At 35.8% G+C, this 25072-nt stretch overlaps 1 protein-coding gene across 2 annotated transcripts in view; it reads left to right on the forward strand.

Annotated features, from left to right (window-relative positions):
* The window catches only part of DIAPH3 (diaphanous related formin 3), a 546165-nt gene that overhangs the window by 296337 nt on the left and 224756 nt on the right, over positions 1-25072 (forward strand). For both annotated transcript variants that reach the window (XM_049700932.1, XM_049700933.1), the window contains 2 exons: positions 2385-2624; positions 17697-17826. In XM_049700932.1, coding sequence (XP_049556889.1) covers positions 2385-2624; positions 17697-17826 — 370 coding nt within the window. The remainder of the gene's footprint in view (positions 1-2384; positions 2625-17696; positions 17827-25072) is intronic.

Consider the following 25072-nt stretch of genomic DNA (forward strand, 5'->3'; position numbering starts at 1 on the left):
TTGTTTGTTTTTTTTGCTGTACGCGGGCCTCTCACTGTTGTGGCCTCTCCCGTTGCGGAGCACAGGCTCTGGACACGCAGGCTCAGCGGCCGTGGCTCACGGGCCTAGCCGCTCCACGGCATGTGGGATCTTCCCAGACCGGGACACGAACCCGGGTCCCCTGCATCGGCAGGCAGACTCTCAACCACTGCACCACCAGGGAAGCCCCAGGGTAGTTTAATGTAGACATTTAAGTAGTCTTTTTTCTCTTTGCACATGAAGTGGTACATTAATATATGTTAAAATTAATATATTTTGCAATACTAACGTTTTGCATGGGGTACTGGAGAATTCTTCTCTTGTTATTGCAAAGTACCAAATACCTGATTTCATAATCATGAATGAGGGCATAGGATGAAAGCAGAGATGCTGTGGGCCCATCGTACACCTTCTGAATGGCCATAACTGTATGAGCTCATGTGAGTGTTCCCTTATATGTCTTAGTATTCTAAAGGATAAATTAAATGTAACAGAGCATGGTACAGCCTTGGTCCAGTATAATATGAATGTGTACAAATATTACATTTGTAATATTTAAGTAAGGGTACAAGTTCCAGGTAAGTGAGTCCATTTGGGAGCATTTTAAAACAAATAAAATGACTTTATCAGAAGTAATCACTGCTTACCTCTACTTTGTGTGCTAGACATACAATGTCCAAACAATGATTCATGCCCACTAAGAATTGGTATTCTAATAAGGTCTCACTTTGTCTTTCATAAATTTTTATATTACTAAAATATATTTTATAAAACCATCATTAGTAATGTTTCTTTGTACTTTAAAAAAATGTCATTTTTGAGCTTACAGTTTCTTTACTCTCTTCTAAGAGAAAAAAATTTATTTTCTCTAGATGGGATTTTGAAGACGTTTCTTGAATTCAAGGAATTTTAAGACATTCCTTAGAATACTTGTAGAGGAGACTTCTTACTAATTATATTAGTTGAGCTCTTAGAGTCTTGGTTGCATACACATAAGCATTTAACACGTCAAGTTGCTGGGGAGAATGCTTTATGTAAATTAGATATATTATTTGCTGAGAAACTATTTAGTGACTGTAAGAACTTGGTTCCTCTGAAGATATTCTCTCAGAGGTATCTACTGAGAGCTCTTTATTGCTCCGATTTTGTTAGATGAGTAAACTGGGTTATGTTGTTAAGTCATTAAAGCAGTGCCTGTAGTATCCTATTGGAATCTAATAAGTTCAGGCTTTTGTATGGTACAGTTTATTTTAAATAACAATCGTTATATTATGAGCAGATAGTTTTTAACAGAAATCCTATAAGCTTCATGTGGCATTGTTTTTTAGCTTTTCCTTGAGGGTCAGTGATTAACAGAACTATTCCCTATTTTGATCCTATCATGTTCTGTCACTGTTTTTTTTTTTTTCTGACCTTGCCTCAAAGTGCTTTTGATGTTTATAATCGTTGTTGAAGTTCACCTGTTTTACCACTGCTGCCCCATCAATCTGTTTTAAGTCTCAAATTCCTAACATGTTTGGTCAAGGAATTCACACGTAACTTAAATGTGGTATGTCTCCAGCCTTCAGGCTCTACCCCCTCACGTGTGTTGCTAGCACATGGTTCGGGGGTAAATTTAAGGCAAGAAGTTGCTGACCCTCTAGCCCTTTTGTTCTTTCAACACTTTCAACCCCCCTTATACCCAGTAAGGAAACACAGAGTCCCAAACGGGGCTAACCTGGCACGTGGTAGACCTGTGGCTTTGCACCGCTTCTGTCTCCTGCTCTGCCCATGTTTTCTAACTCTGACTCTGCTAATTTAGCATGTGTCAGGAGTCATTCTGCTGTCCTGTGTTTCTGAAGAAAGTCAATTTAGTACAAATTGGGACCTATTTACTCTCCTTCAATCTAACACATACTGTTAGTCAGCAGGGCTCCTGTGGACATCAATTGCTATTTGAAGAAACAAACCCTCTTTAGACCTTTCTGAATATGTTTTAAACATGACCCAGCATATTTCAGTATTGAACAAAAATTAAAGCAGTGCTATGAATGCTTTGTAATTTGTTGCCTCTGTATCCTGTTACCTTTTAAAAATTCAGTTTTTTAAAAAAAAAGATATATGTACTTTATTTCTTAAACTTTGTCATTTAAGTAAAGCTCTCTTTTCATCGAGCATCTAAATTTTTAATGTTTTCTTTGAGTGATGACTCAGGATTCCTCACAAAAACACGCAGGGCTTTTCTCTCTTCCTGCTATCAGTTTCAGGGGACATATTGCTTTTTCCATACTGTCATACCAATAAATCATCCCAGATTACTTGCAGCCGCACAGTACTAAAGTATACCATGCATTTTAAAGGAAATCTGCTATTTTCTTTTCAATCAGATGAGCAATGTGAAGAGACTACGGCCACGGCTCAGTGCTATTCTCTTTAAGCTTCAGTTTGAAGAGCAGGTGAACAACATCAAACCTGACATCATGGCTGTCAGTACTGCCTGCGAAGAGGTAAAGAAGAGCAGGAGCTTTAGCAAGTTGCTGGAACTTGTGTTGCTAATGGGAAACTACATGAATGCTGGCTCCCGGAATGCTCAAACCTTCGGATTTAACCTTAGCTCTCTCTGTAAAGTGAGTTTGTTTTTTCAGAACATATAATTTGCCTGAACACTTATTCTTAAATGTCAGCCCTGATTACATTACGTATTTTTTATTTTGATGTGCTCATTGTCAAGAACTTAAACTGAACCATCAACCCAAACCCAGAGTGAACTGAGCTCAACTCAGCCTCTGAACTAAATCCAAATGTTAATTTTCTCTGATTTGCAAATTCAACTGAAGAATTTTGTTTAACTGCAAAATTATGTTGTAAACCTGTGCTTTCTCGAACTGATGAAATGGAACATCAAAATATTATTTAAATCTAATATTCATTCAATATAAATACATGCATATGACAGTATATATATTGAGCATTACTTGGAATTGCCACGAAAATCTTTACCTTTAACTATTTAAGTATCTCTTTGCATTTTTCTTTTTTGAAAGCTGACTAAAGGGAGAGAAAAGTGAGACTGCTTTATATAAAGGGAAAATCATTATATTAGGAATACACATAACTCAGTTGTTATTAATTATTTTGAAATGTTTCTATCTAAATATAATTTTAGAGGAGATGAAAATTGAGTAAGTTTAGAGATTTTTTTTTCTTCCAGGTTCTTCCATAGTTTAAATTTTCTTACAGCAAATGTATTCAGTGTTGTATATAACAGAGCTCTCTGTCTTAAGAAGTGGGCCATAGTAACAGTGCTTTATTGATCAGCTTACAACAAATTCTTCTCAGTTACACATCACAAGAAAAGCTTTCTCTTGTTCTTGACCTCGTAACATCTACGCTCCCTGATTAAGGAATTTGATTATTGCGATTACCGGTTAGATTGGAAGGTGAGAAACAAGTTCAACTTTAGCTATGGGTTTACTGAACAGTTGATCTCTTCGTGCTTTCATGGCTTTTCTTACACAATTTCCCTGGCTTATGCTTTCTGTTGGTATCGGTGGCTTGTGAGCTTTTCCCCTCTCCCATCTCCATCTTTTTATTTTCCTCTCCTTGCTTTTCATAGCCTGCTGTGTTCAGTTAAGATTCCTAGCAAGTATTATGATGTGATTCATAAGACTGCACATTTACAGAGTGCTTACTCACCCCTGTGCCAAATGCTTGACCTGATCATCTCATTTAATGTATGTGATTAATATTTACCTGGGATAATGGGACTCATATTTTTCACATGTAAGCCATTAATTATGCTTAGATATTTTAATGGCGCTCTATACTAAAGTTATGGCAGCAGAGTTAAGAGAGAGTGGCTAGCTTGGCTAAGGAAGGGCAGTTTCACACTCAGAGAGGATCAGGAATTTGAGCTGGATCTGGAAGGACGAGTGGATGTTCCCTGAGGGGAAAGGGCATTCTAAGCAAGTGTCAACAGTTCACATTAAGGGTTATATCATGGCACAGTTGGAGCCTGGATGGAAGAGGAGTGGAGAAAATGGAAATGTGATAGTAAATGGGTCTAGATGGTGAAGAGCTTCAAATGTCACACCTTATACTGAAGGTTTTATGGAGACATGTTACTTCTGTAAGTCAAGTGATATTATCATCTGTCTTCCAGGAAGATAATTCTAACAGCAGTATGGAAGAAAGGTAAGCTGCACTTCCCAGTACTGTCACCATTAGCCATACATATTTAAATTTAAATCAATTACTATTTAAATAAAATTAAAAATTTAATTCCTCACACTTACCATGTTTCAAGTGAGTCAGTGTCCATACATGCTGGCAGCAAATATGGCACATTTCATCATTGCTGGAAGTTCTATTGGACAGCGCTGGGTTGGGGGTGGGGGTTATAGTGGGGAGAGACTCGGTGATTGGCTGACCTGTGTCATGTGACCTGGGAGGATGCCAGAGGAAATGGAGCTGAGAAGATAGATGGGAATGGTGAAGGAAAAAGGGAGGGGTCAAAGATAACTCCTTGCTCTTGACATGTTTGAAGTAGTTGCTCAAAAGAGAAAAGAGTTCAGGCTGATTTTGGTGTGTCCATCTCCTAGCTTACCTCAGTGTCTTAGAAGGCATCTGACTGAAGCTGCCTTATTCAAATGTTTTACCAAATAGTTGAGTGTCCACTATGAAACTGTCACTGTGCTTTGAGATGTTGGAGGTCTGAGTTAAGGTAGTGGTAAAGGCGTTGAAGGGGAAAGGGGATGGAGGGAAGTGTACACATTTAAGGAACATCTAGTTATTGTCAGGGCATGGTGATTATTAACTTGGAGGTTGAAGGATAAGGAGGCAAGTTAAGACTGCCAGGTTCAGGCTTTCTCTGAGAAGGGAAGCAAAGGAAGAAAAACAGGATGAGGAGCGAGGTGGGGGAGAAGTTAATTCCACACGTACAGACCTACTGGAGTTTGTTTCATAGTGCCAAGTGTCTGTTCCTCTTTAGATTTTGCATCTCAGAACTACAGCCAACTCACAAGAAGTTGACCACATACCCTCCCTTATTTCTGCCTTGAAAGAGAAGTGTAGACAAGAAATTAGGTCTGATTAATGAGGTGGAATTCCCTAATACAGTACTTGGTACATAGTAAATACTGAACAAATAGCTGTTGAATGGATAACAGTGCAGTGGACACAATGCAGTACATACAGTGTTGTGTAGAGACAATGTTATTATGTAGCTGAAAATAGAAATCCTCTCATGTTTATATACAGTCACTGATGCATAGTGATTTAAAACCTCTTACAAATACAATGCATGCTGCTACGATTTTACTATAGTCATGCTGCAAACCAGTTAATCTGTCTCCAGGTAATAGAGTTGACTGTATTTTCAGTCAGTGGTACTGGCTATTTTGATCATCCCTATAAGGAGCCTTATGTTGTACAAGAAACAAAATAAATACTACAACTTCATATTTTTTTATTAGCCTACATGTCAAGTAGGCTATATAAGCATATATTGAACAAGATGATATCTCATCATGTTTGTCATCAGAAGTAGCAGCTTGATCGTTGACAATTGTGAATTTCACACCAAGTGTAAAGCATTTGGTTTGATAATAAGCCCACACACAGGGAATTCCATATTTATTTGACAGTAGAAAGACAGGGTAATATTTTAATCTGTTCGAACATGCTGGGTAATTATATGACATTTACTATTCTATATCCAAAATCTTTACTTTTAAATGCCCTTTATAAATTTAGCTTAAGTATGAACAGTGTGTGAAAATTCATATTAAATTGTTAACTTTGCGTTGTTTAGAAATAAATACAGGAGTCATGAATCCTGTATGCACTGTAGTTTGGTTTTAGGGTTTATATTATATATTTGTGTACATTTGTAATTGAGATGACTAACTACAATAAATGAGTTCAGAGAGAAAAGATTTTATTTTCTTTTACTTTAAGATTCGATAGGGTCTGTGATAAATAAATATAAATGTTAAATATGAGATATAAAGTAACCATAGACTAGAATGTATTAAGATGTAAACATAAATTAAAGTAGACGTATAGGTTTGAGGCTTTCGGATGGAAAAAGTGAAGTGCAAAGCATGGTCATGAAACTTTTCCTGAGCTAAAAATTGTGGTTTCTCTTATTAGCCAAAGCTGAACTTCACGAGAAATTTTGCGTTTGTGTCATTATAAAGGGAAAATACAGTGTTGAGCAGTGTTCCTTTAAACAGCAAGTGAAAAAATCCATTTCATGAGGTTCTTTCTTTTAGAACCATCTCCCCTTCTCTCCTCCATCTTCCCCTCCCCTCCCCTCCCCTGACAGATATGTACTCAGAGCCTCTTATGAGGTAACACTCCAAGAGAACCCTCATAGTAAGATACATATGTACTTTTCAGTTACAGTAATGCTATCCCTAGTTTAATCAAAATGGTGTAAGTATTCAATACCTTGCTTTCTGGCGACTTGGCTTTTTAAAAGGATAAACCTCAGACTATATAGAAGAATGGACAGACTGCTTGTCATTCATAAAATCCTCCAAAGATATTACTAAACTTTAGATAAATTTGGATAATAAGCAGTTTGAGATTATATTCTTTTTTCAGGACCTGTATTGGTTAATTTGTATCCTTAGAAATACAATCAGCAAATAGTAGGTGCTTGCCTGACCAGAATGCCCACCTAGAAAAATTTGTATGTCATTAGTGTTGAAATTAGTGATTGTAGTGAATCTGTGCATAGAGCCAAGTAGATCAGCATTCTAGCAAAAAATGAGTTGACTCAACCATCAAAGTTCAACACCATATTAAATATATGAGATGATTTTAACTTGTTATTTAAAAAGCAGACGTTATTAATCCATGCACAATGACTATAACATGTGTTTGATAATGTTTACTAATGTCTACTGAAATGTTTGATTCCTGAGTAACAAATCATCTCAATCAATACAACTGGATGATGGAGCTGTAAATTGTAGCTCTTTGTTCTGTATAACTAAATAAAGTCACTACCTGTATTGGGATAGTAAATATAAATTTTGAAAGAGTTTACCAATTGTAATAACTTATTTCTATCAGTTTATGCTGTTATTTGGGGGGAAATTGCAGAAAAATTCACTATTGATTTCCTCTATAAATTTATCCATATCATTACTTTGTGGGAAATTTTCTGTTATCAATAGAATATGCAATTAGTTCCTCTCAAAGATGAAATTATCAAAGGATACATAGTAATGGGGCTGTTGGTGTTGGGAGTTAGGTGATAAAAGGCAGTGGTGGCAGGTCAGATTGATTTTTGTCTAAGTTATCTTTTCTAGTGCATGAAATTCTTATCTGGCCTGTATATTTCTTTCACGAGCACAGGCTAACCAAAAGTAGAATAACTTCACCAAAGCTGTGATGGGGAAGATTTTTTAGAAAAAATGTTTAGTTTCCTCATTCTTTAATGCTGTCACCAACTCTAGTGAGTGATTTCTTAAAGTTGTGAACAGCTCTCCTTGTGGGACATCAATTCTCAACCCACAGTGCCCTTTAAAAAATACTGATGCATCAGCCTCACGTCAGATCAATTACTTCAGCATGTATGCATGTGGATCCTGTTTAGTGGCATTTTTAAAAAGCTCCCCCAGGTGATTTTAATGTGCAGACTGAACTGAAAATCACTTTGTCTGTCTTCTGCCCTGCTTACTTATCCCAGAATGAAAACCCAATTGGTGGCCTGGAACCAACCAACCAACAAACACACAAAAGCAAAACCTAACCAACACAAGAACAAAATCAGAAATGAAACAACTCTACTTCCTCACTTAAGGATGAGAGGTGAAAATATTTCCAAAACTGCTGCTTTTCTTTCATGCCACGCTGGACATTATTCTGAAAGGAAGAAAGGGAGTGAAAGGAGTATAAATCTCAGGCACGTGGTGGAACTGAAATAAGTTGATGGTCAGTGTTGTGAGTTATTTTGCAGGACTTGACCTTGGAAAGTAGAGTTTCAGTGATTATGAAAAGCAGGAGGCAAATCCCTCTGCCTGTCACAGACAGTTTCTATTTCATAAGCCTGTCACAGTCACGTGGGTTGCCACTGTGAATCTTTGTGAAATTTTGATTCTTGTATATCACCTTTTCCTTTACTCCATGAAGTTATTTTTAAGAAAGACTTCTCCCAAACAAATCCATTGTTCCATCTGCATTTACTGTTTTATAAGGATTTTAGAGGGCTTTTTATTCTTTATCAGATTGGAAAACCACCCTAGTAAGTTTTGGCACCCTTCGAAAATAAAGCAGTTTTTGGCCAAAGACTTACAGATAACAAATGCCATTCTTATTTTACATCCAGCCAATTAAATCACTGAAAAATACTGACTTCCAAAGCAATGTGAAACTGTTTAGAGTCCTTAACCCTCTTTGACTCATTCGTTAACACATTTAGTCTATAGCATTTTCCAGGAATTATTTAATTAGCTTTACTAAGTAGTGTTTTTGGTAAATTTATTCACATTACCTTTGTTTTTTCAGTTACTATTAAACATTGTAAATTAGAATTATTCCTTTAATCAAATTATAAAAGATAAGTGGCTTTGCTCATGAACAGCAAATGCACTGCTTATGTGCTGTCGTCTCACCACTCTCAAAACCAGCATTGCTAATCTGTCAAACTTCCTTTCCCTGAAGCAGACAGCCTCAGAATCCTCCTTAACACCATGCTTAGAGATAGCTACTACCCATCAGAGGTAGTAATGAATCTTACCAGCCATCTTTGGTTCAATCTAGTCTCCCGTTTTTACACATTTTTATAAATGAAAATAAAAAATTAAACAAGATACCCCATTCCTGATACTCTAGGAGGCTTTCTTTTATCAAAGGTCTGGATCAGAGACAAAACATGCAACACTATTATCTGTATAGTAATACTTAGCCAATAGTATTTGTGAACATATGTGCTTAGGTAGCAGGGAAGAGTCTGATGATGAAATGAGTGCACACCAAAACCAGACAAAGACATTATAAGAAAGGGAACTTATAGACCAATATCTCTTATGAACATAGATGCAAAAATACTCAACAAAATATTATAAATCAAAGCCAACAATATGCAAAAAAGAATTAGATACCATGACCAAGAGGGATATATTCCAGGTATGGAAGGCTGGTTTAACATTTGAAAATCAATTAATGTAACTTATCAAATCAACAGGCTCTAAAGGAGAAAAACCATTTGACCATATCAATATATGCAGAAAAGACAGCTAATCAAGTACAATACCCATTCATGATAAAAACTTTCAACAAACTAGAAATGCAGGGGAATTTCCTTAAGTTGATAAAGAACATCTATAAAAACTACAGAGAGCATCATACTTAATGATAAGAAACTAAATATTTTTCCACTAAGATGAGGAACAAGGAAACATGTCCCTTCTCACCATTTCTATTCAGCATCGTACTGGAGGTCCTGGCTTAATGCAACAAGACAAGAAAAGGACATAAAAGTATACAGATTGGGAAGGAATAAATAAAATTGTCTTTGCTCATAAGTAAAATGATTGCCCATGTAGAAAATCCCCCAAAATTGATCAAAAAAAAGGAAAGAAAGAAAAACACTTTCTGGAACTTAATAAACAATTAGAACAAAGTTTCTGGATATGAGATTGGCATTAAAATGTTGACTACTTTTTTAATATCAGCAATGAAAAATTAGAATTTGAAATAAAAAATGGAATATCATTTACTTTAGCACCAAAAATTTTCTACAATATTTGTATGAGGCAGATGACAAAACTTTGATGAAAGAAATAAAAAAAAATCTGATAAAGAAATAGATATCCCATGTTCATGGAAAGGAATATTCAATATTGTTAAGGTGTCAGCTCTTCCCAGCTTGATCCATGTAGTCAATGAAATTCCAATCACAATCTCAGCAAGTAATTTTGTGGGTATTAACAGATTGATTCTAAATTTTTTATGGATATGTGAAAGACTCAGAATAGTCAATACAACACTGAAGAAGGAGGAAGAAGAGGAGGAGGAAGGGGAAGGACTGACTTCAAGACTTACTATAAAATTACAGTAATCAAAACTGTGGTATTGGGGGGGAAAATATATAGTCAGTGGAACAGAATAGAGAGCCCAGAAATAGACCCACACAGGTATAGTCAACTGATCCTGGACAAAGCAGCACAGGTAATTCAATGGAAAAGAATCGTTTTTTAAAGAAATGATGCTGGAAAAACTGGACATTTGTAAGTTAGCCATTATTTGAATTTAAAAACTTCTGCTCTGTGAAGTGAAAAGACAGTCCATAGAGTGGGATAAAATCTTTGCAAAACACCTATCTGACAAAAGACTTGTATCCAAAATATACAAAGAACTCTAAAACTCAACAATAAGAAAACAACCCAATTTTTTTAAAAAGGCCTGAACAGACCTCTTACTGAAGATTTACAAATGACAAATAACTGTATGAAAATATACTCAACATCATATGTCGTGAGGGAATTGCAAATTTAAAAAAATGAGACACCATTACACATCTATTAGAATGGCTAAAATCCAAATCACTGACAGCACCAAATGCTACTGAGGATGTGGTACAACAGGATCACTCATTCACTGATGAAAGGAATGCAAGATAGTACAGCATCTTTAGAAGACTGGCAGTTACAAAGCTAAACATAGATTTAACATAGGATTCAGTTATCACATTCCTGTTTACCCCAAGGAGTAAAAAACCTGCATACAAGTAGCAGTTTTATTCGTGGTTGCCAAAATTTGGAAGCAACTCGAGAAGTCCTTCAATAGCTGAATGGATAAAACCCACTGATATAGTCATACATATAGTCATACAATAGACCAGCGATGGGGAACGACAGGGGGTGGCAGATGAAGCTTCGCTTGCTCGCCTCCCTGCTGCTCACCTCCTGCTGTGCGGCCAGGTTCCTAACAGGCTGTGGACCCATACTGGTCTGTGGCCTGAGCGTTGGGGACCCCTGCAATAGACTATTAAATCAGTCATAAAAAGAAAATCTCTTAAGCCAAGAAAAGACATGGAGAAATGCATAATACTAAGTGAAAGAAGCCAATCTGAAAAGCCTCCATACTCTGATTCCAACTATATGACATTCTGGAAAGGACAAAATTATAGAGATAGTAAAAAATTCAGTGGTTTCTGGAGGTTTGGGGGGAGGGGGAAGAAGGAAGAGATGAATAGGTGGAGGACAGAGGATTTTTCAGGATGTTGAAACTATGCCCTATGACTCAGTAATGGTAGATACGTGACATTATGCATTTGGCAAAACCCATACAACTTTAGAACACAGAGTGAACCCAAAAGTAAACGGAGGTTAATAATTAATAATAATGTATCAATATCATCAATAAAGGTACATAAATTTTAACAAATGTAACACATTAATGCAAAATGTTACTGATAGGGGAATTTGTGTATGTGGAGGGGAGAGTATATGGGAATCTGTCTTTTCTGCTCTATTTGTCTTAAAGTGAAACTGCTCTAGAATATAAAGTCTGTTAATTAAAAAAATTAAGAAGTATAAAAACCATTTAATTTAAAATTAATGTATTTGAGCCATTTATATTAACTAAAGAACACTGAGCTATTTTAAATCTCTTGTGAAATAAGGGAATAGTGTAAATAATAGAACATTGAACAATATAATAATGCAACAAGATAAAATTTTACTAAAATGCAAAAATGCTTTTCATGCTGAAGTGCTCACTGAAATCCAAGAGAAATATGTTTAAAATATAATTCAGAGATAGTGTGTCTATGGAGATATAGTAGAAGTCAGTTTAATTATAGAAGCTGACATTATTTAAAGCATTTTCTTCCTTATTTAATGTTTCAACTCATCATTTTAAAATGAAAACTAAGCAATAAATTATGTTTTTTAATATGTGAATGCTATAAATTTATCTAATATCTATTTTACCTAATATTAGTTTATCGCTACCTATCTTTAAAATCACTATGAAAGTTTTATTATAGGTATTAATAGTGACGGCAGTGACATAGATGATGCAAAGCATATTGTTTAATTTATGTTAAGATTTTAAATTTCCATTCATTTTGGAGGGATACACAGTATTTTTAAAAATTTAATCAGCACAATGATTGATTTTTAAAAATGTATTTATATATATCAGGAAACAGTTCATTCTATAATTGTAGTTGGTTTCACTAGTGAATTTGAACCTACGCATTGACTTTTTGAGCTTCATATCTGAGCAATTATGATATATTCTTTGGCAGTTCATATTCACACATCCATTTTCATGTGGATACATGTAACTTACACTTAGAGATGTTTCAAACATATACAAAGCACCTTATTCTGCAAATGATTTAAGATGGAGTATGATGTTAGTAGATATACTTGGTTGGGTCTGTTAAAGATGAAACTTTACAGTGTCATTCAACCATATTTTTATCATATTTTGTGAGCACTGATCTATTAGCAATATGGAAAGACTTTGCATTTGAGGTAAGATTCAGGTAGCATTTTATTAATTGTATAGATAAAACAATAGAAAGAATGCCATGCTTTTAGAACTAGAAGTGACCTCAGGATCCGGGTGTAGAGGCTTTCCAGGCTAGAATTAGCAGGTTATAGGGCTTCAGTGTTTTAAATTGCATTAATGAACACTATTTTACTGTTTTACTACTATTTTTATCCACTGTGTTTTTGAGAATTTTGTTTCTTTTGATGCATAATAATCTATATTAAATAAAGATTTTGTAGAGGAACTGCATTTTATAGTGGTTAAGAGCTTTGGATTCACACAGAAGTGGGTTCAAATAAATCTTGGCTCTACTGGATAGTAGCTATGTGATCTGGGGTATGCTACATGATGTTTCACATCTCTTTTGCCCTCTTAGTACCAGTTCCTTCCTCATAAGGATGGTGTGTGTTTCAAGCACTTAACAAGTTTGTATTATTTGGCCAATCCCTGTCTCTTAGGAAGTGCCACACAAATAAGAGTGGCTGCTGTTGTCCTCAGCATTCATACTGTTTACAAGGTAGGGTCTTCTAGAATGTTCATGGAGCCATTACAGACCCTCATAATTTTGTCATTTTTCTGGTGTTCAGCAATGTCTACAACATCCAAAGAGTCAGTGCTGTCTGGATAACGTAATTGAAGTATAGGAACATGATAATGGGGAACAGCTACTAGTTTAACAATATTCTTAAGATAAAGTTTTATTATTCAGAGTGTAAGGGGTTGTAGTTCTTTGGATTCTGAAAATCACCAAGACGATACTTAGTTTTTATTTTAGGAATTTTCTTTCTTGTGACTAAAACAATGGAATTTTCTTTAAATGTCATCCAAGTTCGTGCTGAATAGCTTAAAAATATTCCCAAACCTTGCATTGTAGCTACAAAGGAGTTCTATCCAGACTGACAACTAGGCCATGATTTATTACAGGATCTGCTTTTAACATTATTTTGTCTAGAATGAAAAGAGCGGTTGAAGAAACTCCATCCATCTTTTTGTTTATTTGACATCTATGCCACATTAAATGTTCCTTAAAGAAACAATATATAAACAAGAAATTCTCCTTAACAGTGACGATTACTCATCAGTAAGATAAATCTCTTGACAGTGATACCAAAGGAGTCCTGTCAAGCAATGTCGGTGAAAATTTTTAAAAAGCATATTTTTTAAACTTAAGAATAAATTTTTAAGCCAGATATTTTAGCTTCATTTTCTTTCCAAGAGTTAGCACTACAGAGTATGCTCAAGTTGTTTTTTCTCTTCAACAAAATTAGCACCATCTCTCAAGCTTTCCTTGTTCTAGCTCAATCGCTGATTATGTATGATATGAATAATTAGTAGAAATAGAGTGTGCCCTTTTTGTTGTTAATGTTTATCAAAAGGTGAAAAAATATTGAGCAAGTAAATGAAGACTGTGATAAATATATTTTGCTCTGCTTTCATATATTTTCATGTGCTTTCTGGGAGGGTTTTTTTGTTTGGTTTTTGTTTTGGGTTTTTTTTTTTTTTTTTAAAGTGATTTGGGGGAAGGAAGGAAGGAAGGAAGGGCATAGAGTAATTGAGGCAGGAAGAATACCTTCCCAGCACTGTGCAGTTTTTCCTGAGAACGTTAGGAACTGAATGAAGAATCTCTGTCCTGGAATTTAGAGCAACTAGTAGTTTGTAAGTACCCGTGCATTGTCAACAAATAGTCACTCTCTGTGTTTCTTAACTTCTTATCTTTTATTAGGTATATTTTCAGATTTATTTATTTGGGAATTTGAGTGTTTTTTTTTTAAGTCTCCTGGTTGTTAAATATAGATTCTGTTCTGGAGGGATGGGAGACTTCTATTTATTATTCAGTGAGTATATTTTAAATATTAGACTGTGACCAGTATGTGAGTTGCTAACCAGTTGATGTTTTCAATAGTACAGCCAGGATAGCAACCTCCTCCATAAGTTAGTGTTTAGCTTTATGATTGTCTCTAAATATTTGAATCTGTGTTTGACCTGCATCCTTAACATTTATTAAATTGGTAGATGCTATATAGGTTATAGAATTCTAATTCTGAATTCTTATTGCTCATGAATAAAGATCAAGATTGATCCAGTTGCTTATTGTTGGATCATAGAGATTTCTTGATATATTAATCCTAGCAATTGCTGGCCATTTAGCTATATCACAAATAGCGCCCTGGAAAGCTCTTTCCAGGTGCTTGTCTTAATCAACATTCCACACAGGACATGTGTCTAGTTTCACATGAACGGAGCATGATAAGAAAGGTGTAAATTGGTGACAGTCAGGAACTGGGAGTCCACCGAAGGAACGGTATTCTCTAGTCATTGCTATAAAGAGGGAGGTGGCGGAACAGAAGAGTTAACCATTAGAGTGCTTTAAAAAAATAGCAAAATTAAAATCAAAGGACAGTTTTTATACTGACTGATGGTTGTACCAGGGAAAACTATTATATTTGTGAAAGTTTGCTACTTTTACCCTAGCCTTATCCATTAAAGATGATAGTACGAATGAAATTGTAGAGTTGAAAGGTAACTTTTATAAATCGGATTAACATTCTCAGTGTATGTGAAAGCTGAAACTGAAAGATTTTAACTGACCCAAGCATGCAAAAATAACTTCTGGACTGAGATTATAACTAGGTTTCTTCATTTTTATTCTAGTATTTTTTAAAAATGGATTTTGCAATGTCTACTAACACAAGTCCACTGTAAAGTATATTTAATATTTTTGGAGTGGAAAGTGAATTTAGAGTTTCCTTTTCCTGTCCAGTTCCATATTCTCACTTTATTTATGTGAATCTGAGGTCCAGTAACTTGCCCAAGGTGACATAGCTAGTTAAAGGCCAGTTTTAGTGTTATGTTTTAGCTGGTCGTTCACACGTTAGTGGCAATCAGTCTAGCTAGTGATCAGAGTCAGTTTTTGAGGAATAATTTTTCAGAACACTCAGATGAATGTTGTGATTTATGTTCCTTTTAAGAGGCATCAAATAATGGACTCTGTTCATATCAGTCAGTTTTTAAAGTGCCAGGAACAATTGCTGCTGAATGGTTTGCATGCCGAATAGGCCAGTGCAGCATTTGAACCTGTTATAAGAGTAATCATGTGAAAGCCTGGCTGTCTATAGTAGGGTAGCTCTGTGTTTCCAGGGACAAGATAGTTTGTGCATTAATAAGTCATGTGTGTTAATATTTGTGATGGCACAGAATATCTCCTTCTGCCACAATCGGATAGTAACTTTCATTTGATATTTTTCTGATAGTGATATAATACTTAGTGACATAGAGTTTGAAAAAAATGCATATGGATATATATGTGTATGTGTGTGTATACACTTATTTTAAGGTAGGAAATTGTTGGAAAGGAAGCAATAGGGTTGTGCACAGTTAAGTATACCAAGAATTTCCAACTCTAAATTAAATCCTGGTGTGAAAAGAGTGATTTTTTCTCCCCTTATATGTGTATCTGATCTGGATGATTACTCATTTGTAGGGAACACTATCAGATTATGTATTTGCCCTGTGTTCACACCCAACACCCCCTACCCCCATCACTCACAAAAGCTAAGCTGACCTCTATTTGTACCTAGGTTGTAGCCTAGCCTTTCTCCCTTCTAATTCATTCCTCGGCCTTTTCAGATTAGGATTGGTCCATCCTGGCCTTCTCTTCAAGCCTCTGTTCACCTTTCTTTTATGCTGTGTACTTATTTGTGTTTATTTGGTCAACGTTTTAGCTTTGGAGGCTAAGAGCTCACAAACTGGTAATCCTAGAATAAGTTCTCACTATGTATTCTCTACAGTTTATCACCCTCAAGGGATGGAAAATTGGTTCTCGGGGAGCAAAAATATCTTTCCTATCTGCCTCTGTTTTTATGTGTAAAGCACAGATGTACATGCAGTACATAAACAGATATACAGTATATGTATCATTTTAAAATTTCATATGTGCAAATGATTCGGAAAAATACGCCTAAAAAAACTTAGCCAGCAATAATGAAATAAAGGTTGAGAACACTGTTCTACACCTATATATATCTATATCCTTTCCCAGCGTCTCCACTTAGATGTTATTCAAAAACTTCAAGTTCACTTGTCCCAAACTGAAACAATTCTTTTTTCTCCACCCCACCCAAATCTTTTTCTCATTCTTTCTGTCCCGTTTCAATAGATGTCATCATGTGGGTTTCCATGCCCACCCTGTCCCATTATCTCATGCCTAAGGCATTACCTCATCTCAAGGCTGTTTTCTTTCCCTGCCTGGATTATTGCTACAGCTTTTAAAATTATTCTTCCTGCTCTGTTTTTACCCTTGCTCTAATCTTTTATCGACACTGTGCTACAAGGAGCTTTCTAAAATGTACGTCTGATTAGCTCTCATCTAGTTTAAAACCTCCCAGTTCTTAGGGATCAGAATCCTATATCCATAGCATGGTCTGCCTTTCTTTTAATTTTCTGGCCTTCTCCTCATATTTCTTTCTACTCTCCCTACTTCCCCCTCCCCGCAACATGTACTTTTATTTTGGAGTCACTTGGACTCCTCTAAAGTGCCACTTTCTTCCTCATCTACGGTCTTTTTCAAACTGTGCCTTTGAGTTTTTTCCTTCCCTTCCTCAACCCATACAACTTCCTGCCTGCTGGTGTTCAGTTCAGGTGCCCTGTCCTCCTAGGCATACTGTATGATTATTTTTACTATACTCTTTGTCACACAGGGGAAATGCATATTTTCTGGGGTTTCCCCCCCGCCCCCACTAAATGGCTTCTGAGGAATGACTTACTGGTGTTGCGTCTCCGACTCCTGCCGTACCTAGTAGGCATTCTATAAATCTGTGCCAAATGAAAAAATGAGCAAGCATGTGGGATTGTTTTAAGTGTTGATATTATATACGTTCCCAGGTTGTCCTGTTTTCCTGGGCATTTCACCATATTTTTTTTTCCCCATGAAACATTGCATACTAGATTGAATTAAGCTTATTCCTTCTTTACAGTAAATATTAATGACTTAGACCAAACAACAGTATATGAAGAGTAGCTTTTCAAGTGTTTAAATAGTGGCTTTTCAAAAATAGCATTAACTAATTTTACAGCTCATTTATTTCTTATCTGTAAAAAACAGTATTAACATTATTTAAGTAGAGAGACTATCAACATATTTTTGACTCTGTATTTTTTCTCCCTCTCATTCTGTTTAGCTAAAGGACACAAAATCAGCAGATCAGAAAACAACACTACTACATTTTCTTGTGCAAATATGTGAAGAAAACTACCCTGATATCCTCAATTTTGTGAATGATTTGGAACATTTGGACAAAGCTAGTAAAGGTTTGTACTTTTACAGAAAAGATTTTCGTGCTCTGGGTCTTCAGTTGGTACAGAAAATAATGTCTTTTATTTGAACATACTTGCCACTTTGTCACTGTGCTTTCATACTGAATATGCCATTTTAAAAATAGAAAGTTGTAGGACATTTACTTTATCAATTGTCATTATTGGAGCTATGACTTTAATTTTTTGACTGGATAGTGAGGCCCTATATACAAAAACATATAGGTTTGCCGTTGTTTTTTTTTTTTTTTTTAACATCTTTACCGGAGTATAATTGCTTTATAATGTCATGTTAGTTGCTGCTGTATAACAAAGTGAATCAGCTATATCTATACATATAACACCATATCTCCTCCCTCTTGCACCTCCCTCCCACCCTCCCTATCCCACCCCTCTAGGTGGTCACAAAGCACCGAGCTGATCTCCCTGTGCTCTATGGCTGCTTCCCATTAGCTATCTATTTTATATTTGGTAGTGTATATATGTCCATGCCACTCTCTCACTTTGCCCCAGCTTACCCTTCCCCCTCCCCATGTCCTCAAGTCCATTCTCTATCTCTGGGTTTTTATTCCTGTCCTGCCCCTAGGTTCTTCATAACCTTTGTTTTTTTTTTTTTAGATTCCATATATATGTGTTAGCATATGGTATTTGTTTTTCTCTTTCTGACTTACTTCCCTCTGTATGACAGACTCTAGGTCCATCCACCTCACTACAAATAACTCAATTTTGTTTCTTTCTATGGCTGATTAATATTCCATTGTGTATATGTGCCACATCTTCTTTATCCATTCACCTGTCGATGGACACTTAGGTTGCTTCCATGGCCTGGCTATTGTAAATAGTGCTGCAATGAACATGGTGGTGTATGTTGCTTTTTGAATTATGGTTTTCTCAGGGTATATGCCCAATAGTGGGGTTGCTGGGTAATATGGTAGCTCTATTTTTAGTTTTTTAAGGAACCTCCATACTGTTCTCCATAGTGGCTGTATCAATTTACATTCCCACCAACAGTGCAAGAGGGTTCCCTTTTCTCCACACCTTCTCCAGCATTTATTGTTTGTAGATTTTCTGATGATGGCCATTCTGACCAGTGTGAGGTGATACCTCATTGTAGTTTTGATTTGTATTTCTCTAATGATTGGCGATGTTGAGCATCCTTTCATGTGTTTGTTGGCAATCTGTATATATTCTTTAGAGAAATGTCTATTTAGGTCTTCTGCCCATTTTTGGATTGGGTTGTTTGTTTTTTTGATATTGAGCTGCATAAGCTGCTTGTATATTTTGGAGATTAATCCTTTGTCAGTTGCTTCGTTTGCAAATATTACCTAAAGGACACAAATTTCTCCCATTTCTCCTATTCTGAGGGTTGTCTTTTCATCTTGCTTATGGTGTCCTTTGCTGTGCAAAAGTTTTTAAGTTTCATTAGGTCCCATTTGTTTGTTTTTATTTCCATTTCTCCAGAAGGTGGGTCAAAAAGGATCTTGCTGTGATTTATGTCATAGAGTGTTCTGCCTATGTTTTCCTCTAAGAGTTTGGTAGTGTCTGGTCTTACATTTAGGTCTTTAATCCATTTTGAGTTTGTTTTTGTGTATGGTGTTAGGGAGTGTTCTAATTTTATTTATTTTACATGTAGCTGTCCAGTTTTCCCAGCACCACTTATCGAAGAAGCTGTCTTTTCTCCATTGTATATTCTTGCCTCCTTTATCAAAGATAAGGTGACCATATGTGTGTGAGTTTATGTCTGTTCCATTGATCTATATTTCTGTTTTTCTGCCTTTATCATACTGTCTTGATTACTGTAGCTTATAATATAGTCTGAAGTATGGGAGCCTTATTCCTCCAGCTCAGTTTTTCTTTCCCAAGATTGCTTTGGCTATTCGGGGTCTTTTGTGTTTCCATACAAATTGTGCAATTTTTTATTCTAGTTCTGTGAAAAATGCCATTGGTAGTTTGATAGGAATTGCATTGAATCTGTAGATTGCTATGGGCAGTATAGTCATTTTCACAATGTTGATTCTTTCAATCCAAGAGCATGGTATATCTCTCCATATTAACAAATTGAAGGAGAAAAACAATATGATCATCTCAATAGATGCAGAAAAGCTTTTGGCAAAATTCAACACCCATTTATGATAAAAACTCTCCAGAAAGTAGACATAGAGGGAACTTACCTCAACATCATAAAGGCCATATATGACAAACCCACAGCCAACATCTTTCTCAATGGTGAAAAACTGAAACCATTTCCACTAAGATCAGGAACAAGACAAGGTTGCCCACTCTCACCACTCCTATTCAGCATCGTTTTGGAAGTTTTAGCCACAGCAATCAGAGGAGAAAAAGAAATAAAAGGGATCCAAATCAGAAAAGAAGAAGTAAAACTGTCACTGTTTGCAGGTGACATGATACTATACATAGAGAAAACTAAAGATGTTACCAGAAAACTACTCGAGCTAATCAATGAATTTGGTAAAGTTGCAGGATACAAAATTAATGCACAAAAATCTCGTGCATTCCTATACACTAGTCATGAAAAATCAGAAAGAGAAATTAAGGAAACACACCCATTTACCATTGTAACAAAAAGAATAAAATACTTAGGAATAAACCTACCTAAGGAGACAAAAGACCTGTATGCAGAAAACTATGAGACACTGATGAAAGAAATAGAAATGAAAGAGGATGCAAACAGATGAAGAGATATACCATGTTCTTGCATTGGAAGTTTTGCAGTTTAAACCTTCTGAATACCTGCCAGCCCCACCCTCTGCTGCTAAGCCACTTCCACTGTGTCCAGTGCAGTTCTCTTTAGATGAGTCATTCATAAGCACCTGGGATGATTATGCATCTGAGCCAAGCACCTGTAGTCAGTGTCCCCCTTGGCCTGATTCTGAATCTCCATCTGCCTACCTTGCAAGTAGAGCCTGCTTCCTTTGCCCCAGTAGGCACCAAACTGCCATAGATTCCAGTCACTCCTTCCTAATAGCTCAGTTTCTAAGCTCCTTCTTAGCCCCTGCTGTGGGCTTAGATCTGGTTACAGAAAGGGTCAGAGAAAGGATAGTCCTATTATTTATATTTGGTTTGAATATGACTTATGCAGTTTTTTGAACATCTGAAGCATCCAGGTTATATATCACGTCAGTTCTGTGGGAAAAAAACTTTACTTGCCTCAAAAAATAATGAATTTACGAATACACATTTGTGTGAATATATACAAATGTATAGATATACATTTTGGAAGATATCTCATTTGGTCTGGGAGAGTATCTCTATTCTTTTTGTACAGACCAATGGTCATTTGTCAACTTAAAGAAAGATACTTTTTTCCGGTGTTATAGTGAATTTTTCTTTTAAATTAAGAAAAATCACTTTTATCATTTCATACCCTGTTTATTTTTTATTTTTTTGAATTTTATTTATTTTTTTATACAGCAGGATGTTATTAGTCATCAATTTTATACACATCAGTGTATACATGTCAATCCCAATCTCACAATTCATCGCACCACCAACCCCAACGCCCACCGCTTTCCCCCCTTGATGTCCATACGTTTGTTCTCTATGTCTCTGTCTCAATTTCTGCCCTGCAAACCGCTTCATCTGTACCGTTTATCTAGATTCCACATATATGCGTTAATGTACAATATTTGTTTTTCTCTTTCTGACTTACTTCACTCTGTATGACAGTCTCTAGATCCATCCACGTCTCAAAAAATGACCCAATTTGGTTCCTTTTTATGTCTGAGTACTATTCCATTGTATATATATACCACATCCTTATCCATTCATCTGTCAATGGGCATATAGGTTGCCTTCCATGACCTCGCTATTGTAAATAGTGCTGCAATGAACATTGGGGTGCATGTGTCTTTTTGAATTATGGTTTTCTCTGGGTATATGCCCAGTAATGGGATTGCTGGATCATATGGTAATACTATTTTTAGTTTTTTAAGGAACCTCCATGCTGTTCTCCATAGTGGCTGTATCAATTTACATTCCCACTAACAGTGAAAGAGGGTTCCCTTTTCTCCACACCCTCTCCAGCATTTGTTGTTTGTAGATTTTCTGATGATGCCCATTCGAACTGGTATGAGGTGATACTTCATTGTAGTTTTGATTTGCATTTCTCTAATAATTAGTGATGTTGAGCAGCTTTTCATGTGCTTCTTTGCCATCTGTATGTCTTCTTTAGAGAAATGTCTATTTAGGTCTTCTACCCATTTTTGGATTGGGTTGTTTGTTTTTTTAATATTGAGCTGCATGAGCTGTTTATATATTTTAGAGATTTATCCTTTGTCCGTTGATTCATTTCCAAATACTTCTTCCAGTCTGAGGGCTGTCTTTTCGTCTTATTTGTGGTTTCCTTTGCTGTGCAAAAGCTTTGAAGTTTCATTAGGTCCCATTTGTTTATTTTCGTTTTTATTTGCATTACTCTAGGACGTGGGTCAAAAAAGACCTTGCTGTGATTTATGTCAAAGAGTGTTCTTCCTATGTTTTCCTCTAAAGGTTTAATAGTGTCCGGTCTTAAATTTAGGTCTCTAATCCATTTTGAGTTATTTTTGTGTATGGTGTTAGGGAGTGTTCTAATTTTATTCTTTTACATGTAGCTGTCCAGTTTTCCCAGCACCACTTATTGAAGAGACTGTCTTTTCTCCATTGTATATCCTTGCCTCCTTTGTCATACATTAGTTGACCATAGGTGTGTGGGTTTATCGCTGGGCTTTCTATCTTGTTCCATTGATCTATGTTTCTGTTTTTGTGCCAGTACCATATTGTCTTGATTACTGTAGCTTTGTAGTATAGTCAGAAGTCAGGGAGTCTGATTCCTCCAGCTCCATTATTTCCCCTCAAGACTGCTTTGGCTATTTGGGGTCTTTTGTGTCTCCATACAAATTTTAAGATTTTTTGTTCTAGTTCCGTAAAAAATGCCATTGATAATTTGATAGGAATTACACTGGATCTGTAGATTGCTTTGGGTAGTATAGTCATTTTCACAATATTGATTCTTCCAATCCAAGAACATGGTATACCTCTCCATCTGTTGGTATCATCCTTAATTTCTTTCATCAGTATCTTATAGTTTTCTACATGCAGGTCTTTTGTCTCCCTAGGTAGGTTTATTCCTAGGTATTTATTCTTTTTGTTGCAGTGGTAAATGGGAGTGTTTCCATAATTTCTCTTTCAGATTTTTCGTCATTAGTGTATAGCAGTGCACGAGATTTCTGTGCATTAATTTTGTATCCTGCAACATTACCGAATTCATTGATTAGCTCTAGTAGTTCTCTGGTGGCATCTTTAGGATTCTCTATTTATTGTATCATGTCATCTACAAACAGTGATAGTTTTACTCCTTCTTTTCCAATTTGTATTCCTTTTATTTCTTTTTCTTCTCTGCGTGCCGTGGCTAGGACTGCCAAAACTATGTTGAATAATAGTGGTGAGTGTGGACATCCTTGTCTTGTTCCTGATCTTAGAGGAAATGCTTTCAGTTTTTCACCATTGAGAATGATGTTTGCTGTGTGTTTGTCGTATATGGCCTTTATTATGCTGAAGTAGGTTCCCGTTGTGCCCAGTCTCTGGAGAGTTTTTATCATAAATGGGTGTTGAATTTTGTCAGAAGCTTTTTCTGCATCTATTGAGATGATCATATGGTTTTTATTCTTCAATTTGTTAATATGGTGTATCACATTGATTGATTTGCATATATTGAAGAATGCTTGCTTCCCTGGGATAAATCCCACTTGATCATGGTGTATGACCCTTTTAATGTGTTGCTGGATTCTGTTTGCTAGTATTTTGTTGAGGATGTTTGCATGTATATTCATCAGTGATATTGGTCTGTAATTTTTTTTTTTTTTTTGTGGTATCTTTGGCTGGTTTTGGTATCATGGTGATGGTGGCCTCGTAGAATGAGTTTTAGAGGGTTTCTTCCTCTGCAATTTTTTGGAAGAGTTTGAGAAAGATGGGTGTTAGCTCTTCTCTAAATGATTGATAGAATTCACCTGTGAAGCCATCTGGTCCTGGACTTTTGTTTGTTGGAAGATTTTTAATCACTGTTTCCATTTCATTACTTGTGTTTGGTCTGTTCATATTTTGTTTTTCCTTCTGGTTCAGTCTTGGAAGGTTATACCTTTCTAAGAATTTGTTCATTTCTTCCAGGTTGTCCGTTTTATTGGAATAGAGTTGCTTGTAGTAGTCTCTAAGGATGCTTTGTATTTCTGCAGTGTCTGTTGTAACTTCTCTTTTTCCATTTCTAATTTTATTGATTTGAGTCCTCTCCCTCTTTTTCTTGATGAGTCTGGCTAATGGTTTATCAATTTTGTTTATCTTCTCAAAGAACCAGCTTTTATTTTTATTGTTCTTTGCTATTGTTTTCTTTGTTTTTATTTCATTTATTTCTGCTCTGATATTTCTGATTTATTTCCTTCTGCTAACTTTGTGTTTTGTTTGTTCTTCTTTCTCTAGTCCCTTTAGGTGTAAGGTTAGATTGTTTATTTGAGATTTTTCTTGTTTCTTGAGGTAGGCTTGTATAGCTATAACCTTCCCTCTTAGAACTGCTTTTGCTGCATCCCATAGGTTTTGGATTGTCGTGTTTTCATTGTCATTTGTATCTAGGTATTTTCTGATTTCCTCTTTGATTTCTTCAGTGATCTCTTGGTTATTTAGTAATGTATTATTTAGCTTCCATGTGTTTGTGTTTTTCACATTTTTTTCCCTGTAATTGATATCTAATCTCATAGCGTTGTGGTCAGAAAAGATGCTTGATATGATTTCAGTATTCTTAAATTTACTGAGACTTGAATTGTGACCCAAGATGTAATCTCTCCTGGAGAATGTTCTGTACACGCTTGAGAAGAAAGTGAAATCTGCTGTTTTGGAGTGGAATGTCCTGTAAACATCAGTAAATATACCCGGTCTATTGTGTCATTTAAAGCTCGTGTTTCCTTATTAATTTTTTGTTTGGATGGTTTGTCCATTGGTGTAAGTGAGGTGTTAAAGTCCCCCGCTATTATTGTGATAATGTCGATTTCCTCTTTTATAGCTGTTAACAGTTGCCTTATGTATTGAGGTGATCCTATGTTGGGTGCATATATATTTATAATTGTTATATCTTCTTCTTGGATTGATCCCTTGATCATCATGTAGTGTTGTTCCTTGTCTCTTGTAACATTCTTTATTTTAAAGTCTGTTTTATCTGATACGAGTATTGCTACTCCAGCTTTCTTTTGAATTCCATTTGCAT

Source organism: Orcinus orca, chromosome 18 (assembly GCF_937001465.1).
Source record: "Orcinus orca chromosome 18, mOrcOrc1.1, whole genome shotgun sequence".
Taxonomy (NCBI): domain Eukaryota; kingdom Metazoa; phylum Chordata; class Mammalia; order Artiodactyla; family Delphinidae; genus Orcinus; species Orcinus orca.